Below are 19,354 nucleotides of genomic sequence, written 5' to 3'. Positions count from 1 at the left end.
GGAGCACAGTTCTACTCTGACACACGTGGGATTGCATGGAGAGGGGATCAACCCAACAGCAACTGGTTGGATTTTTTGGTAGCACTCCTCGTGGTTTTGTAGAAGCTCTCACTGACATATCATCAAGTTCTGTTCCTTTAGACTTTATCTTAAATCTTAACAATTAAGCAAGACTCTTTCTTTGACTACCACGTTATTGACCAAGGGAGCCCTGGTGGCACGATTGTTACCCGCCTGGCTGCTAACCGAAAGGTCAGTGGTTGGAAACCACCAGCAGCTCCAAGGGAGAAAAGACCTGGCAATCTGCTTCCGTAAGGATTAAAGCCTAGGAAACCCTGTGGAGTAGTTCTACTCTTTCCTACAGGGTCAGTATGAGTCAGAATTGGCTCGACAGCACACGGCATAGATGTCAGGCCTTTTGCGTTTACTCAGAGGCAGACCTCCAGACACTAGAGCAGGATAGTAGGCTCCTGAGTTTGCCTTTAAAGAGCTGGAGGGTTTATATTCTGCCAAGTTGACAGCTTGCCTTTTCAGAGCTACTCTCTCAGAGAGAAGAATTCCAATTTTACCCAGAATCTTCTGCACTATCCCACTGATCTCCACCCTAGGTCCAGAGACATTAATTCTCATAGGACTGACAGCAACTACAGGGGACTCTAGCCTCACCTAAACCCACAGACATCATACCTGAGGCACTCCAGGTGACTTGTCAATAATCTCCCACCACTGCTGTTGCTGTCTGAGTTGGAATTAGTTTCCTGGCTTACGTTTTTTATATCACTTCTTCTCATGGTGAAGCCCAATACAATTGCTGTGGACATTTTCTCATCTATATAACAGTAGAATGAGACTCTACATTCAGACTTCTACCTTTACAGTGTCAGTTTGTTGTTGTTGTTAGGTGCCATCGAGTTGGTTCTGACTCATAGCAACACCATGTACAACAGAACGAAACACTGCCCAGTCCTGTGCCATCCTCGCAATCTTTGTTATGCTTGAGCCCATTGTTGCAGCCACTGTGTTTAGAAGGAGTTTGTCAGAGTGGCTTGCTTCCTCTTTGTGCATTGATCTGTTTGAAACAACATCAGTGTTGTAGAACTCAGGTTTGTCCTAGAGGCATACTTGGGAAAATTAGTTTCTACAGAATTGAATCCTAGGGGCAGTACTAGGCTTGGCAACGCACATATCTGGGTTGGCAACCCTCGTCTGTCCCTAACCAGCATGTGGCTCATTTATCTAAATCTTTAGAGCTTTAATTTTCTCACCTCTGTTTGTCCTATAGAGTAGTATAAGTATAAAAAGAGAAAGCGTATATGAAACAACTTTGCAAATGATAAAAGCGTGTTCAGATGAAGCACTGAGTAAACTCTGAGCTCTACATAAAGGTGAAAACCAACCATCTGCTGTTCAGGTGACCCCTACTCATGGTGACCCCTGTGTGTCAGAGTAGAGCTGTGCTTCACAGCGTTTTCTTTTGGAAGTAGGTCGCCTTCCAAGCCACCTCTAGGTGGACTGGAACCTCCAACCATTCGTTTAGCAGCTGAGCACATCACCAACTATGTCACTTGGGGACTCCTATATAAAAGTTTAGGGCTGGCTATTAGGCATTTTGAGGAGCCCTGGTGGTGCAGTGGTTAAGTGCTTGGCTGCTAACCAAAAGGTCGACGGTTTCAATCCACCAGCCGTTCTGCAGGAGAAAGACGTGGCGGTCTGCTTAAGTAAAGCCTTACAGCCTTGGAAACTCTGTGGGGCAGTTCTACTCAGTCCTACAGGGTTGCTATGAGTTGGAATCGACTCGACGGCACTGGGTTTGGTTTTTGTTTGCTATCAGCTACTAACCTAAAGATTGGTAGTTCAAACCCACCCAGTGATGCCATGGAAGAAAGGCCTGGTGATCTGCTTTCATAAAGATTACAGCCAAGAAAACCCTATGGAGCAGTTCTACTCTCTAACACATGGAGTTGCCATGAATTGGAATCAGCTCAACAGCAATGGGTTTTTTGTTAGGCATTTATTAACCTCTGGCTTCCTGGACGTGGGGCAGGAGGCCTGTGCACAGGCAACAGCAGAGTAAGTCCCATCAACAGAGTGACTGGCCTGAGCAGGTGTTATTCTCCAGGACCAAGTAGACAAGGTGCTCACAATGTCCGCAAACCTGAGAGGACCTGGCCTCCTGGGGCACTAGCAGTCATCGAGTACCACCACACACCTGACACTGAGCCAGATCTTTAGGCAAACAATTCCATTTCAACCCAGTACAGGGCCTTCTGAGATTATAAAGATTGCTGGAGTATTTAAATCACTAACACTTGGTCATCCAGCTAGTACTAAGTTCCCGTTCTAAGAAACCATCGACTGGAGGATATGCCAGCAATTTAATTACAGCTTTTCAGAGAGAAAGGTAATACTACACAATAAATACGTACGCCAACTCTAATATACGTGCCAATTGCAGGACAGGAACATTTGTGGGGGGGAAAGTGATTCTTCTGACAGAAGAGAGAGTGACAGACATGAGCCTGAAAACCTCCCATTTGGTTTGACACCAAAACTATGCATTGTCCGCAGTTCCACACACTTTCTGATTAAATGTTTTGCTCTTACCTTCTGAAGTTTTGCAAACTGCTGATTCGACAACCTCTTTATTATCTCTGTGAAGATGAGCATGCCTTTTCCATACTTAAGTCTAGGGGATCTCGATTATTTCGAAAATGAGTCACAAAGACTTCTACATTTTTCTTGGAATGATCTGTCATCTCCCATAGGCAACACTGCAATTTTATTTTAGAAGTAGTTGACTTCGTTACCTGTAGCTTTGCTGGAAAATAAGAGGAAGTGACAACCTTTCCTTATGGCCTTGGGTTTCATGTAGTCTTTGCTAACTAGTCTTCCTGACTTATTCTAGTTCTTGTCTCCATGTTGACTGGGTTTTGCATATTGTCTATTTCAGTGCTACATTTTATAAATCTGAATTTTTAAAAAATGAATTAAATAAATTGTTCCTGTCTTGAAAAAAAAAAAAGTCCTCTACTTTCATACACAGCATGTTCCTAGAGACATACATAGTCATGTGCCACATAACATCCCGCTGGGCAGCATCTAACCACATGTATTTGTGGTCCTATAAGGTTATAATGGAGTGCAGAAATTCTGACTGGAGAATACAACGTGGCAGATTTAACGAGACATGGTGAACACAACAGCTTCTCATAGGCTGACACATGTATCTCATGTTTTTTGTATACAAAGCGATTATGCTCCCAGGTGTGTAATGGTACAGTACATATTTGACCTATATGCCTTGGAAACCCTGGTGGTGTAGTGGTTAAGCACTACAGCTGCTAACCAAAGGGTCGGCAGTTCGAATCCGCCAGGCGCTCCTTGGAAACTCTATGGGGCAGTGCTACTCTGACCTGCAGGGTCGCTATGAGTCGGAATCGACTCAACGGCACTGGGTTTGGGTTTTTTTTTTTGTTTTATATATGTCTTGATAGTCTAACAAACGCCTGTGTTACTGGCTTATGTATGTACTGTGCTGTACTTTCCATAATAATTTTTTTTGAAGTGTAAAGCATTTTTATTTTGAGTATAGGGAAATAGGATTATTTGTTTTTTTATGTTCTTCATTGCCTCTCAGATTTTGATTGGTTATATTTTCTACTGTTTTTTTTAAAAAGTGGTATTCACTAGGATTCTGTTTTCCCTTTGCCCTTCAAGTTCAAGAAATCGAAACACAACAAATGAGCTCTTATATGTTAGACTGTGATATAATTTTGCAACCAGTTGTCAAGGTAAGATTTCACTATTACTACCACTGGAACTGTCATTTCTTTTTTTTTTTTCTAAATTTTTATTGTGCTTTAAGTGAAAGTTTACAAATCAAGTCAGCCTCTCATACAAAAATTTATATACACCCTAATTTTACTATATACACCTAGTTGCCATCCCCCTAATAAGACAGCATACTCCTTCCCTACACTTTCTATTTTCCTGTCCATTCGGCCAGCTTCTGACTCCCTCTGCCCTCTCATCTCCCCTCTACACAGGAGCTGCCCACATAGTCTCATGTGTCTATTTGAACCACGAAGCTCACTCTTCACCATAATCATTTTCTATCCCATAATCCAGACCAATCCCTGTTTGAAGAGTTGGCTTTGGGAATGGTTCTTGTCTTGACCTAACAGAAGGTCTGGGGGCCGTGACCTCCGGGGTCCTTGTAGTCCCAGTCAGACTGTTAAGTCTGGTCTTTTTACGAGAATTTGAGGTCTGCATCCCGTTGCTCTCCTCCTCCCTCAGGGATTCTATGTTGTGTTCCACTCCAGGGCAGTCATCGGTCGTAACCGGGCACCATCAAGTTCTTCTGGTCTCAGGCTGATGTAGTCTCTGGTTTATGTGGCCCTTTCTGTCTCTTGGGCTCATAATTACCTTATGTCCTTGGTGTTCTTCATTCTCCTTTGCTCCAGGTGGGTTGAGACCAATTGATGCAGATTTTATTATGCCAGTTGACTTAGATGTCCCCTTAAACCATGGTCCCCAAACTCCCGGCCCTGCTACGCTGGCCTTTGAAGTGTTCAATTTATTCAGGAAACTTCTTTGCTTTTGGTTTAGTCCAATTGTGCTGACCTCTCCTGTATTGTGTGTTGCCTTTCCCTTCACCTAAAATAGTTCATATCTACAATCTAATTAGTGGAAACCCCTCTCTCTTCCTCCCTCCCCCTTCTCATAACCATCAAAGAATATTTCCTTCTCAGTTTAAGCTGTTTTAAGCATTCTTAAAATAGTGGTCTCATACAATATTTGTCCTTTTTGCAACTGACTAATTTCACTCAGCATTATGCTCCATGTTATGAAATGTTTCACGGATTCATCATTGTTCTTTATTGATGTATAGTATTCCATTGTGTGAATATGCTGTTGTTGTTGTTAGGTGCCGTTAAGCCGGTTCCAACTTATAGCGACCCTATGCACAACAGAACGAAACACTGCCCGGTCATGCGCCATCCTTATAATCGTTGTTATGCTTGAGCTCACTGTTGCAGCCACTGTGTCAATCCACGTCGTTGAGGGTCTTCCTCTTTCCCACTGACCCTGTACTCTGCCAAGCATGATGTCCTTCTCCAGGGACTGATCCCTCCTGACAATATGTCCAAAGTATGTAAGACGCAGTTTTGCCATCCTTGCTTCTAAGGAGCATTCTGGCCGCACTTCTTCCAAGACAGATTTGTTCATTCTTTTGGCAGTCCATGGTATATTCAATATTCTTTGCCAACACAACAGTTCAAAGGCGTCAACTCTTCTTCGGTCTTCCTTATTCGTTGCCCAGCTTTCACATGCATATGATGAAATTGAAAATACCATGGCTCAGTTCAGGCTTACCTTAGTCTTCAGGGTGACATCTTTGCTCTTCAAAACTTTGAAGAGGTTCTTTGCAGCAGATATGCCCAGTGCAATGCGTCTTTTGATTTCTTGACTGCTGCTTCCATGGCTGTTGATTGTGGATCCAAGTAAAATGGAATCCTTGACAACTTCAATCTTTTCTCCGTTTATCGTGATGTTGCTCATTGGTCCACTTGTGAGGAGTTTTGTTTTCTTTATGTTGAGGTGTAATCCATACTGAAGGCTGTGGTCTTTGATCTTCATTAGTAAGTGCTTCAAGTCCTCTTCACTTTCAGCAAGCAAGCTTGTGTCATCTGCATAACGCAGGTTGTTAATGAGTCTTCCTCCAATCTTGATGCCCCGTTCTTCTCCATATAGTCCAGCTTCTCGTATTATTTGCTCAGCATACAGATTAAATAGGTATGGTGAAAGAATACAACCCTGACGCACACCTTTCCTGACTTGAAACCAATCAGTACCCCCTTGTTCTGTCTGAAGAACTGCCTCTTGATCTGTGTAAAGGTTCCTCATGAGCACAATTAAGTGTTCTGGAATTCCCATTCTTCGCAGTGTTATCCATAGTTTGTTATGATCCACACAGTCATATGCCTTCGCATAGTCAGTAAAACACAGGTAAACATCCTTCTGATATTCTCTGCTTTCAGCCAGGATCCATCTGACATCAGCAATGATATCCCTGGTTCCACGTCCTCTTCTGAAACCGGCCTGAATTTCTGGCAGTTCCCTGTCGATATACTGCTACAGCTGTTTTTGAATGATCTTCAGCAAAATTTTGCTTGCGTGTGATATTAATGATAAAAAAAAATGATAAAACCCATAAAACATTGTTCTGTAATTTCCACATTCAGTTGGATCACCTTTCTTGGGAATAGGCATAAATATGGATCTCTTCCAGTCAGTTGGTCAGGAAGCTGTCTTCCATATTTCTTGGCATAGACAAGTGAGCACCTCCAGTGCTGCATCTGTTTGTTGAAACATCTCAATTGATATTCCATCAATTCCTGGAGCCTTGTTTTTTGCCAATGCCTTCAGAGCAGTTTGGACTTCTGTCTGTCATTTTGTCATACTGTGGGGGCTTGTGTGTTGCTGTGATGCTGGAAGCTATGCCACCAGTATTCAGATACCAGCAGGGTCGCCTATGGAGGACAGGTTTCAGCTGAGGTTCCAGACTAAGACAGACTAGGATGAAGGACCGGGCAGTCTACTTCTGAAAAGCATTAGCCAGTGAAAACCTTATGAATAGCAGCAGAACATTGTCTGAAATAGTGCTGGAAGATGAGCCCCCAGGTTGGAAGGCACTCAAAAGATGACTGGGGAAGAGCTGCCTCCTCAAAGTAGAGTCAACCTTAATGACGTGGATGGAGTAAAGCTTTCAGGACCTTCATTTGCTGATGTGGCACGACTCAAAATGAGAAGAAACAGCTGCAAACATCCATTAATAATCAGAACCTGGAATGTACAAAGTATGAATCTAGGAAAATTGGAAATCATCAAAAATGAAATGGAACGCATAAACATCGATATCCTAGGCATTAGTGAGCTGAAATGGATGGTATTGGCCATTTTGGATCGGACAATCATGTGGTCTACTATGCCCAGAATGACAATTCGAAGAGGAATGGTATTGCATTCATCGTGAAAAAGTATGTTTCAAGATCTATCCTGAAGTACAATGCTGTCAGTGATAGGATATTCATATGCCTACAAGGAAGACCAGTTAATACGACTATTATTCAAATATACGTACCAACCACTACGGCCAAAGATGAAGAAACAGAAGATTTTTATCAGCTGCTGCAGTCAGAAATTGATCGAGCATGCAATCAAGATGCATTGATAATTACTGGTGATTGGAATGTGAAAGTTGGAAACAAAGAAGAAGGATCAGTAATTGGAAAACATGGCCTTGGTGATAGAAACAATACCAGAGATCAAATGATAGAATTTTGCAAGACCAACGACTTCTTCATTGCAAATACCTTCTTTTACCAACATAGACGGTGACTATACACATGGACCTCGCCAGATGGAACACACAGAAATCAAATTGACTACATCTGTGGAAAGAGACAGTGGAAAAGCTCAATATCATCAGTCAGAACAAGGCCAGGGGCCGACTGTGGAACAGACTATCAATTGCTCATATGCAAGTTCAAGCTGAAACTGAAGAAAATCAGAGCAAGTCCACGAGAGCCAAAATATGACCTTGAGTATATCTCACCTGAATTTAGAGACCATCTGAAGAACAGATTTGATGCATTGAACGCTAATGAGCAAAGACCAGACAAGTTGTGGAATGACATCAAGGACATCATCCATGTAGAAAGCAAGAGGTCGCTGAAAAGACAGGAAAGAAAGAAAAGACCAAGATGGATGTCAGAGGAGACTCTGAAACTTGCTCTTGAGCATCAAGCAGCTAAAGCAAAAGGAAGAAATGATGAAGTAAAAGAACTGAACAGAAGATTTCAAAGGACCCCTCGAGAAGACAAAGTAAAGTGTTATAATGACATGTGCAAAGAGCTGGAGATGGAAAACCAAAAGGGAAGAACATGCTCGGTGTTTCTCAAGCTGAAAGAACTGAAGAAAAAATTCAAGCCTCAAGCTGAAATAGTGAAGGATTCTATGGGGGAAAATATTAAACGACGCAGGAAGCATCAAAAGAAGATGGAAGGAATACACAGAGTCATTATACCAAAAAGAATTAGTCGATATTCAGCCATTTCAAGAGGTGGCATATGATCAGGAACCGATGGTACTGAAGGAAGAAGTCCAAGATGCTGCGTGAATATACCATAATTTATTTATCCATTCATCCCTTGATGGCCACCTTGGTTGCTTGCATCTTTTTGCTATTGTAAACAGTGCTGCAATGAAAATGGGTGTGCATGTATCTGTTTGTGTAAAGGCTCTTATTTCTCTAGGATATACTATAGGGTCGCTATCAGTCGGAATCGACTCGACAGCACAGAGTATATTCCAAGGAGTGGGACTGCTGGATTGTATTGTAGTTCAATTTCTGGTTTTTTAAGGAAGCACCAAATTGATTTCCAAAGTGGTTGTACCATTTTACATTCCCACCAGCAGTGTGTAAGTGTTCCAGCCTCTTCACAGCCTCTCCAACATTTATTATTTTGTGTTTTTTGGGTTGATGCCAGCCTCGTTGGAGTAAGGTGGAATCTCATTGTAGTTTTGATTTGCATTTCCCTAATGGCTAATGATCATGAGCGTTTCCTCACGTATCTTTTAGCTACCTGCATGTCTTCTTTAGTGAAGTGCCTGATCATATCCTTTGCCCGTTTTTTAATTGGGTTATTTGTCTTTTTGTTGTTGAGTTTTTGCAGTATCATGTAGATTTTAATGATTAGACGCTGATCAGAAATGTTACAGCTAAAAACTTTTTCCCAGTCTGTAGGTAGTCTTTTTACTCTTTTGGTGAAGTCTTTGAACGAGCATAGGTGTTTGACTTTTAGGAGCTCCCAGGTATCTAGTTTCTTTTCTGCATTGTTAGTAATGTTTTGTGTGCTGTTTATGCCATGTATTAGGACTCCTGGTGTTGTCCCTATTTTTTCTTCCATGATCTTTATCGTTTTAGATTTTATATTTAGGTATTTGATCCGTTTTGAGTTCGTTTTTGTGCATGGTGTGAGGTATGGGTCTTGTTTCATTTTTTTGCAGATAGATATCCAGTTATGCCAGCACCATTTATTAAAGAGACTGTCTTTTCCCCATTGAACTGACTTTGAGCCATTGTCAAATATCAGCTGCTCATATGTTTTTTTTCATATGTGGATGGATTTATGTCTGGATTCTCAATTCTGTTCCATTGGTCTATGTATCTGTTGTTGTACTAGTACCAGGCTGTTCTGACTACTGTGGTGGTATAATATGTTCTAAAATCAGGTAGAGTGAAGCCTCCCACTTTGTTCTTCTTTTCCGGGAATGCTTTACTTATCTGGGGCCTCTTTCCCTTCCATATGAAGCTGGTGATTTGTTTCACCATCTCATAAAAAATGTCATTGGAATTTGGACCAGAATTGCATTAAATCTATAGATTGCTTTTGGTAGAATAGGCATTTTCACAAAGTTAAGTCTTCCTATCCATGAGTAAGGTACGTTTTTCCACTTATGTAGGTCTCTTTTGGTTTCTTGCAGAAGTGTCTTGTAGTTTTCATTAAATGGATCTTTGACATCTCTGGTAAGATTTATTCCTAATTATTTTATCTTTGCAGGGGCTACTGTAAATGGTATTGATTTGGGAATTTTCTCTTTGATGTTCTTTTTGTTAGTGTAGAGGAATCCAACTGATTTTTGTATGTTTATCTTGTATCCTTATAGTCTATTGAACTCTTCTATTAGTTTTAGTAGTTTTCTTGAGGATTCTTCAGGGTTTTCTGTGTATAAGGTCATCTGCAAAAAGAGATACTTTTACTTCTTCCTTACCAATCTGGATGCCCTTTATTTCTTTATCTAGCCTAACTGCTGTGGCTAGGACCCCCAGCACAATGTTGAATAAGAGTGGTGATAAAGGGCATCCTTGTCTGGTTCCTGATCTCAAGGGGAATGCTTTCAGACTCTCTCCATTTAAGATGATGTTGGCTGTTGGCTTTGTATAAATGCCCTTTATTATGTTGAGGAATTTTCCTTCTATTCCTATTTTGCTGAGAGCTTTTATCGTGAATGGATTTTGAACTTTGTCAAATGCCTCTTCTGCATCAATTGATAAGATCATGTTGTTCTTGTCTTTTGTTTTATTTATATGATGGATTACATTAACTGTTTTTCTAATGATGAACCATCCCTGCATACCTGGTATGAATCCCATTTGGTCATGGTGAATTATTTTTTTTTTATGTTGTTGAATTCTATTGGCTAGAATTTTGTTGAGGATTTTTGCATCTAAGTTCATGAGGGATGTAAGTCTGTAATTTTGTTTTTTTGTGGTGTCTTTACCTGGTTTTGGTATCAGGGATATGCTGGCTTCATAGAATGAGTTTGAGAGTATTCTGTCCTTTTCTTTGCTCTGAAAATTCCTTTAGTAGTAGTGGTGTTAACTCTTCTCTGAAAGTTTGATAGAACTCTGCAATGAAGCCATCAGGGCCAGGGCTTTTTTTTGCTGGGAATTTTTTTGATTACCTTTTCAATCTCTTCTTTTTGTTATGGGTCTGTTTAGTTGTTCTACCTCTGTTTGTGTTGGTTTAGGTAGTATAGTGTGTTTCTAGAAATTCATTAATTTCTTCTAGGTTTTCAAATTTGCTAGAGTACAATTTTTCGTAGTAATCTAATATGATTCTTTTAATTTCAGTTGGGTCTGTTGTAATATAGCCCATCTCATTTCTTATTTGGGTTATTTGCTTCCTCTCCTGTTTTTCTTTTGTCCGTTTGGCCAATGGTGTATCAATTTTGTTGATTTTTTTCAGAGAACCAACTTTTGGTCTTGTTAACTCTTTCGATTGTTTTTCTGTTCTCTATTTCATTGAATTCTGCTCTTATTTTTAGTATTTTCTTTCTTCTGGTGTCTGAGGGTTTTTTTTTGTTGCTCTCTTTCTATTTATTCAAGTTGTAGGGATGATCCTTTGATTTTGGCCTTTTCTTCTTTTTGTATGTGTGCATTTATTGATATAAATTGACCTCTGAGCACTGCCTTAGCTGTTTCCCAATCTATCATTATTTTAATTTGAATTTTCCTTACTTACAAATAAAAAGTTTATCATACAGTACTGTATGCTTTGACTTGTAGGCAGCAGCATCCAATCTTGTGTATTGCATATCTCTTGAATGTTGTAGTGTTATCTCTCTGTTTAAATTTCTTTCAAAAATATTACTGTGAAATGCATCATGGCTCCCAAATGTAGCAAAACCAGTGCTAGTGATAGCAGAAGCAAGAGGCAAAGGAGAAGTATAGATTTGGAAGTGAAACAAAAGGCTATTAAACAACAAAAAGGTGGAAAATCAATGATTGCTATTGTTCGTGATACAGGCATGTTCACACAATGTCCAAATCACATAACATCCTATTTCACAGAACATATCATGGACCTTAAGTGACACATGACTATATTAAAATCCAAAATGCAAAAGTCAAAGCATAGAATTGCATGTTGTAGGGGAGTTTCTGTCCCCAGAGAAGTCCCTCAGTGGTGCAAATGGTTAACAGGCTTAGCTATTGACCAAAAGGTTGGAGGTCCGAGCCCACCCAGAGACACCTCAGAAGAAAGGCCTGATGGTATAAAAATATACTTCTGAAAAATCAGCCATTGAAAACCCTGTGGAGTACACTTCTACTCTGACACAATTGGGGTTGCCATGAGTCAGAGTCAACTCGATGACAACTGGTTTCTGCCCCCAGAAGGCCAAAACTGAGTATCAGGAATGTGGATCATACACTGAAAATCACTGCATTTACTTTACCCTTAATGTAATTTGTTATATGTCTAAACTGTCACCCTCTTTTGACAACCCCAAGTGTTTTACATTCAGGAATACTGTCTTAGGCTGGGTTCTCTAGAGAAGCAAAACCAGTGAAGCATGTGTGTGTGTGTGTGTGTGTATTATATATATATACACACACATATACATATATGTATATATAGAGAGAGAGAGAGATTTATCTCAAGGAAATGGTTCACGCAGTAGTAGAAGCTGGTAAGTTCCAAGTCCGTGGATCAGGTGTGAGGCTGGAGGCTTCTCCTGACTCATGTAGCTGCAGGAGTTGACAAACCCAAGATTAGCCGGTCAGATGGTAGGCTCCTGGCTCACTGACTGCAGAGGCTGATGAATCCAAGATCAGGAGGTAAGAATGCAGGCTGCTGTCTCATAAGCTATGGATAACAATGAATCCCAAGATCGGCATGTAAGAGAGCAGGCTACTGGCTCACGGGATGCAGAGATAACAATTAGCAGCCCAAACAGCAGGCAGCTGGCTCAAGTCCTAAGAACCAGAGGTCAGATAATGGCAGCCGGATGCAGAAACCAGAGTAAGCAAGCAAGCTTTGCCAGAACATCCATATATATATTGGCTATAGGTCACATACTGGAGCATCCTGGCTGTACTTCTTTCAAAACAGAGTTGTTTGTTTTTCTGGCAGTCCATAGTATACTCAGTATTCCTTGCCAACACCATAATTCAAAAGCATCGATGCTTCTTAAGTCTTTATTATTTATTGTCCCGCTTTTGCATGTATATGAGTCAATTCAAATTACCATGGCTTGGGTCAGGCATACCTTAGTACTCAAGGTTTTTAACATTTTAAAGAGGTCTTTTGTATTAGACTTACCCAGTGCAATATGTTGCTTGATTTCTTGAGTGCTGCTTCCATGGGCATTGATTGTGGATCCAAGTAAAATGAAATCCTTGACAACTTCAGTCTTCTCCATTTATCATGATATTGCTGATTTGTCCAGTTGTGAGAATTTTTATTTTCTTTAAGTTGAGGTGTAATCCATACTGAAGGCTGTAGTCTTTGATCTTCATCTGTAAGTGCTCCAGCCCTCTTCACTTTCAGCAAGCAAGGTTGTTAATGAGCCTTTCCCCAATCCTGATGCCACATTCTCTTCATATAGTCCAGCTTCTCATTTGTCAGTCTTTTGAGAATGTTAGGCTTGTTTTAATATAGATAGGAGATGCATAGATCTAGTGTAATGAAGCGAAGAGGCCAATCCAGAGCCACTAGCCACTTGGTAATGCCAGGTTCATTCTTGGATGTGGTCTGTTGACCTCTCAATCCTCTGTGTATTAACTTCAGTATATGCATCTGAACACTCTATATGAATCCAACATGGAAAGCCTATCAGAATGACTTCATAGATCAAAACAATCCAAGAAGAAAAGGTTGTGATTTCATTTTTATCGCTGCCAGTGGCTTCATAAGCAAGGGTATTTTTCATTCTAATTCGATTTTGTTAGCAAATCACATCAGTTAAACAAACTGATGCGGTAACTGGAAAATGATTAAGCCTGTTTGGTCACAACAGGGCATTAGCCAGTCTTTCTATCCTCATTAGCCTGGCTCATGTCGTCAGTCTGGTCCACAGGATCCAGGTTAGGAAAACATGAATAAAAATGAGCAATCAGAAAATGAATATAATAATTCGCATGCCCTTTATAAGTCAAAACAGTGTTAGGAGTGGGGTGATTTGATATACTGGCACCTCCCTCTTACTAACTTAATCAGAGGCCCTTTTGAAAATGTAATAGAAAAATCATAGATCTAGTGAGTGTCTTCTCCTATTACTATTGACATTACCATATTAATAAGCTTCATTTCCCATTGAATGTGAATGTGTTATTTGATGAAAGGGTAATGATGATATGAAAATTAAATTTAGGAATAGCAGATTACAGCAACAAATGGAAAATAAGAAAATAAAACCCCTTTTTTCACTAATGTTATGTAAATTTTCCTTTTCCTAATAAAGAATCCTCTTGTTTTAAACATGTGCTATTTCCCAGAAATCTGTTTTTTGAGACAAATAATTGTTTTGTATGGAAACCCACAGCGTGCTTTCTCATTTGTTCTGTGGATAATTTTAAATTGGCAGTTACTTTTTTCTCTTTGTGCTTACTGCACAGCAGGAAAAACGAAGTTTTTAATTTGTCTTTGGGGGCTGTCTGACAAGTGTGGAGCCCTGGTGGCACAGTGGTTGAGCATTCAGCTGCTAACAAAAAGGTCAGCAGTTTGAATCCACCAGCAGCAACTTGGAAGCCTTATGGGGCACTTCTACTCTGTTCTATAGGGTTGCTATGAGTTGGAATCGATTTGATGGCAACCGGTTTTGGTCTGGAAAGTGTTGCTTATTTCTGAGAAGCTGAACACATTTGATTTATAGAAGTATTAGATCGGTTGGCCCCTGACACACTAGCCTAAGTCTTTCTGTGTAACAGCCCCAGGGTTGAAGTCAGGCACCATCAATTGCCATTGAGTCAATTCCAACTCATGGTGACCACATGTGTTGCAGAATAGAACTGTGCTCCGTAGAGTTTTCAGGGCTGTGACCTTTTGGAAGCAGATCACCAGGCCTTCCTTCTGAGGCTCCTCTGCTATGTTTGAACCACCAGTCTTTTGGTTAATAGCCTAGCACTTAACCATAGCACCACTCAAGGACTCCTTGAAGTCAAGCAACCTGGTGCAATCTGCCAGGCAGCAGAAGGGGGCAGAGCATTTTGGGATCTACTTCTGCTGAAAGGTCTTGAGGAATTTCCTTTCTCCAACCTGAACCTTACACATACAACTATTCCACCATAGCCAGAAGGGAAGTTTGATCTTATACCACATTGAAAGGAGAACCAGACAAAAACATACCTTACCTGGCTGCAGAAATGGACATCCTTTCTCGGTGGTGCATTTTCTCAGCCCAGGCTGCCAATGAAATCATCAGTGGAAGGACTGGGAGGGTACAGATAGATGCCCAATTCCTCTGGCCCATTGGGAGCCCTCCCAGTTTGTCTTTTCTCAGAAGTCATGTGTTCATTCAACAAACACATATTGAGCATCTATGCTGCACCTGACTCTGTGCTAGGTGCTTGGGGTGAACAGGACAAGTAGGGTTCACCTTCATGGCAATCATAGTCTAATAAAGTCAGCCCAAATAAATAAAAGTGATTCTATATTTCAAGTTCCTGTGATGGAAACAGAAGGAGCTGAGACAAATAACAAGGGGCAGTCTCCTTTAGACCAGGGAGTCAAGAAAGGCCTCTCTGAGGAGGTAACAATTAAGCTGAGACTTAAAGGAAGAACAGTGGCTAGTAACACACAGGGTGGAAGAGGGAACCTTCAAAACATGAGAACCACAAGGGCATATTATTAACCCAAGGATTATTTGGGGGAGGAGAATTGAGGAGCGCAAGTTATTGCTCTTTGGTAAGGTAGCTGCTCCAACCCTACCACGTCTACCTTCAGATTCCACCTTAGTGTGGGCAGCAACAGAAGAGGCCAGGTCAGAACTGGACATGAGGGACCAGGATATAGAGTGAAGACAAATTAAAGGGATATGGAAACCATTAGAAATCTAAACATGCTAGACACCAAGTCCTGGAATCCCGAGTTCCTGTCAAGTAGAATCTGTCTAGGTGGGGGATGGGGTTGCCTCCAGAAGCCAAGAGGTCAGAGTATAAACCAGAAGCATCCCCCTAAATAGCAGTACTACCACTCCTGGTGATAGGCGACCTGGGTCCATCAATGTACATCCTGACCAAAGGAAGTCAGCTGTCGCAGGTGAATCATGCCCCTCACTGAGGCAGAGCCGTAATGCTACCTGTTCTGCTTACCTGTTCACGCCCACAGATCTGGGGATACGGGAAGGGAGGTTCATGGGGCCTGTTTAATGGCATCATGCTTGGCAGAGTATAGGGTCAGAGGAAAAGAGGAAGACCCTCAATGAGGTGGACTGACACAGTGGCTGCAACAATGAGCTCAAGCATAACAACGATTGTAAGGATGGTGCAGGACCAGGCAGTGTTTCATTCTGTTGTGCATAGGGTCGCTATGAATCGGAACCGACTCGACAGCACCTAAAACAACAACAACAACACTGGGCATGTGGCTGGAAAACTGTAAGCGCTGGAGGGAGGAGATGGCAGCTGTAGGAGAACAGATGTTGGTGGGGACCAGGACTGGGTTTGCTCACTCTTCAGGTCAACTACTGACCAGTTCTTCATTTCCCTAATATAATCTCTTGAAGAGTGAAAGGGTAACCTATTCCACTTTTGGAGTAAGGAGAAAATGACTTTTTAGCAGGATTCTGAGAGAAAGAATGGACAAAGCTGGCAGAGAGCTCCTCCTGTGTAGATGCATCCCAGATGCCCCATCGCCAGGGCAGGAGGCAGGCCTCTTTGCCTCAAATGAATAAAGGCATCCATCCAGAAGGGAGCAGCCACTAAGACAGCTGCTGCTATGCCAGCAGGCATACCAACCCCACTATCTATAACCTTCACAGCAGTTCTGTGAAGTAACAATTCTATCCCAGACATGATGACTGAAGCTCAGAATGTTTCTGTGCCTTACCCAGGGGCTTACACTAGTGAGGGACAGGACTGGAATTCTCACCCAAGCTCTGTCAGACAGCAAAGCCCTCCACTTCCGCACAGAGATCAAAGTTAAGAGCTCCACTACTAGCTGAAATGTTGGTAGTTTGAATTCACCAAGAGGCACCTCGGAAGAAAGACAGGCCTAGAGATCTGCTTCTGAAAGGTCACAGGCTTGAGAACTCTAAGGAGCAGCTCTACTCTGCATGCACAGGGTTGCCATGTGTCAGAATCAACTTAATGGCAATCAACAATAACAACAATAGGAGCGGGTGGCAGGGAGGGAAAGAAGCCCTGGTGGCAGAATGATTAAAGCACTCGACTGCTAACCAAAAGTCGGCGGTTCGAACCCACCAGCTGCTCCACGGGAGAGAGATGTGGCAGTCTACTTCTGTAAAGGTTTACAGCCTTGGAAACCGTATGGGGCAGTTCTATTCTGTTCTATCAGGTTGCTTTGAGTCAGAATGGACTCCACAGCAGTGGGTTTGGTTTGGTGGGGGAGGGAGGGAAAAGGGGGACTCACTACTAAGGGGACACTGAGCTTCTGTTAAAGGTGATGGGGAAATTTGGAAATGGATAATGGTAATGACTGAACAACATAATAAACGTAACTATGTCACTGAATTGTACATGTGAAGAATTTGAAAAGGCCAACAATTTGTTACGTATAGATTTACCACAATTAAATTAAACAAAACAAACAAAAAAAAGCATTGAAATGTCTCTCTCTCTTTCACACACACATCCGTTTCCTGACACCAGGAGCCTGGTCTGGGTGAACCGACTGACTCCCTATCAGTCACTCCTGAGGGCAAGCAGAGTTCACTTGAACTAGATGTGGCCCTGAAACTCCCATGGTGCTTTGTGAAACCACCATCCCCTTCCCTATTCCACGCATTACCTCCTATGAATCAGGGGAACGAAGGTCTGAATGCCGAGTTCTTAGGCATCCTCTTTGCTTTTGTTTGTCATACAGTGCTCCAGAAACTGCAGTGGGGGCTTCAAGATCCGGGAGATTCAGTGCGTGGACAGCCGGGACCGCCAGAGCCTGAGGCCATTTCACTGCCAGTTCCTGGCTGGAATTCCTCCCCCGCAGAGCATGAGCTGTAACACTGAGCCTTGTGAGGAGTGGCAGGTGGAACCCTGGAGCCAGGTACGCACCCTAGAAATGGAGAAACGCCATTCACCCTACCAGAACAGAATGAATCTCTGTGTCACCACGAGTCTAGAAACCAGGGGAGACCACTCTGCATCATGCCAATGGCTGACCTCCATTCAGTGACCCAACACTGTATGGGGAAGGCTAAACAGGTCAGAATGGGTTCAAGAGCTGAAACCATTCCTTTGAGAAGACTATGTTGTATGGTTTCCATCATGACAATTTAGTATTTTATTACAACCTAGTCTACCAGTGGAAACCCTGGTGGCATAGTGATTAAGTGCTACGACTGCTAACCAAAGGGTCAGCAGTTCGAATCCTCCAGGCGCGCTCCTTGGAAACTCTATGGGGCAGTTCTTCTCTGTCCTATAGGGTCACTATGAGTCGGAACCGACTTGACGGCACTGGGTGTGTGTGTGTGTGTATGAGTCTACCAGTAAGGACCGCTGGTGGTGCAAGGGTTAAGCACTTGGCTACTAATCAAAAGGTTGCCAGTTCGAACTCATCGAGTGGCTAAACCAAAAAAAAAAAAAAAATTGCTGTTGAGTTGATTCTGACTCATAGTGACCCTATAGGACAGAGTAGAACTACCCCATAGAGTTTCTAAGGAGCAGCTGGTGGATTCAAATGCCAACTTTTGGTTAGCAGCCAAATGCTTAATCACTGTGCCACCAGGTCTCCAGTGGCTAGGTGGGAGAGAAGACCTGCTCCTGTAAAAATGACAGCCAAGAAAACCCTATAGGACAGTTCTGCTCTGTCACGTGGGGTCACTATTAGTTGGAATCAACTCAGTGGTGCCCAACAACAACAGTCTCCCAAAGGATATATTGGGAAATCGGGGGTTCCTGCTTAAGAAAGAAACACAGTGGAATGACTTGAACATGGGCCACTTTAATGAGAGCCATTTAAGACCCATGCCTCTCCAAGGCTCCCACAGTCAGGTTGGGATATGGTCAGCTCCTTTACACAGACACTGTAATTTTAGAGTTCCACCCCTCAGTTAAATGCCTACATTATCGTTTGCACAAATATAAATAGGTAGCACATGTGTTTGAGTATGTGTGTGTGCATGTGTGCATGTGTGTGTACTCTCGTTTATAACGGCCCAGACTCCACTTGGTCTTTGTTCTACTTTGTCACATGGAAACAAGTCATTGTTCTTTGGTAAAGTATGATGATCTCATTTTCCAATTAATGTTGTCTCTCCATACATCATTAGCTAAAACTTTCCCAACTATGTCAGCTTATGGTAGAAAAGAGACAAAATAAAAGAGCCCAGCATATTTCGAGTATGTCCATGGGTTTGGCACTTTTTCTATAATACTTGATGCTAAGTCTTAGGAACTTTGTTTTATAGGGGAAGAAATTGATACTCAGAGAGGTTAAAAAACTTACCTGAGGTCACACAGTTAGAAAATAAATGTTAGGGCCTAAATTCAAACATAAGGTGGACTGCAATGCTTGTGCTCTTTCTGCTACAGAAACGTAGCCCAGTAGGCATTGAACAAATAGAGCATTGAGGAGAAAGGGAAGGAAAGATAGAGAACCACAACTGTAGGATATAGAGTAAGAACTGAAGCCTATGGAATGATGAGCCCTCTAGAGTTGCTTACTTACTGCCCACTGGGTCAAGCACCTATGTGAATTCCTGAGGCTCTAGATCACTACCTGGTGGAGGAGGCCACCACTGCTTCTTGTTTCTCCTCCTTCTCCTGCGCTACTCTGGAGATACGTGAAGTGCCAGCTACTCCCATGCCCTGGCCTCAGGCATCCATGCT

At 42.1% G+C, this 19,354-nt stretch overlaps 1 protein-coding gene across 1 annotated transcript in view; it reads left to right on the top strand.

Moving 5' to 3' along the window:
- Positions 1-19,354, top strand: part of ADAMTS12 (ADAM metallopeptidase with thrombospondin type 1 motif 12) — a 451,387-nt gene that overhangs the window by 406,013 nt on the left and 26,020 nt on the right. Inside the window, exon 21 of the mRNA XM_064271103.1 lies at positions 17,394-17,570. Within this exon, the coding sequence (XP_064127173.1) occupies positions 17,394-17,570 (177 nt within the window). The remainder of the gene's footprint in view (positions 1-17,393; positions 17,571-19,354) is intronic.

Source organism: Loxodonta africana, chromosome 2 (assembly GCF_030014295.1).
Source record: "Loxodonta africana isolate mLoxAfr1 chromosome 2, mLoxAfr1.hap2, whole genome shotgun sequence".
Taxonomy (NCBI): domain Eukaryota; kingdom Metazoa; phylum Chordata; class Mammalia; order Proboscidea; family Elephantidae; genus Loxodonta; species Loxodonta africana.
The sequence above is the reverse complement of the archived record's forward strand: the minus strand, read 5'-3'. Positions and strand labels throughout refer to the sequence as shown.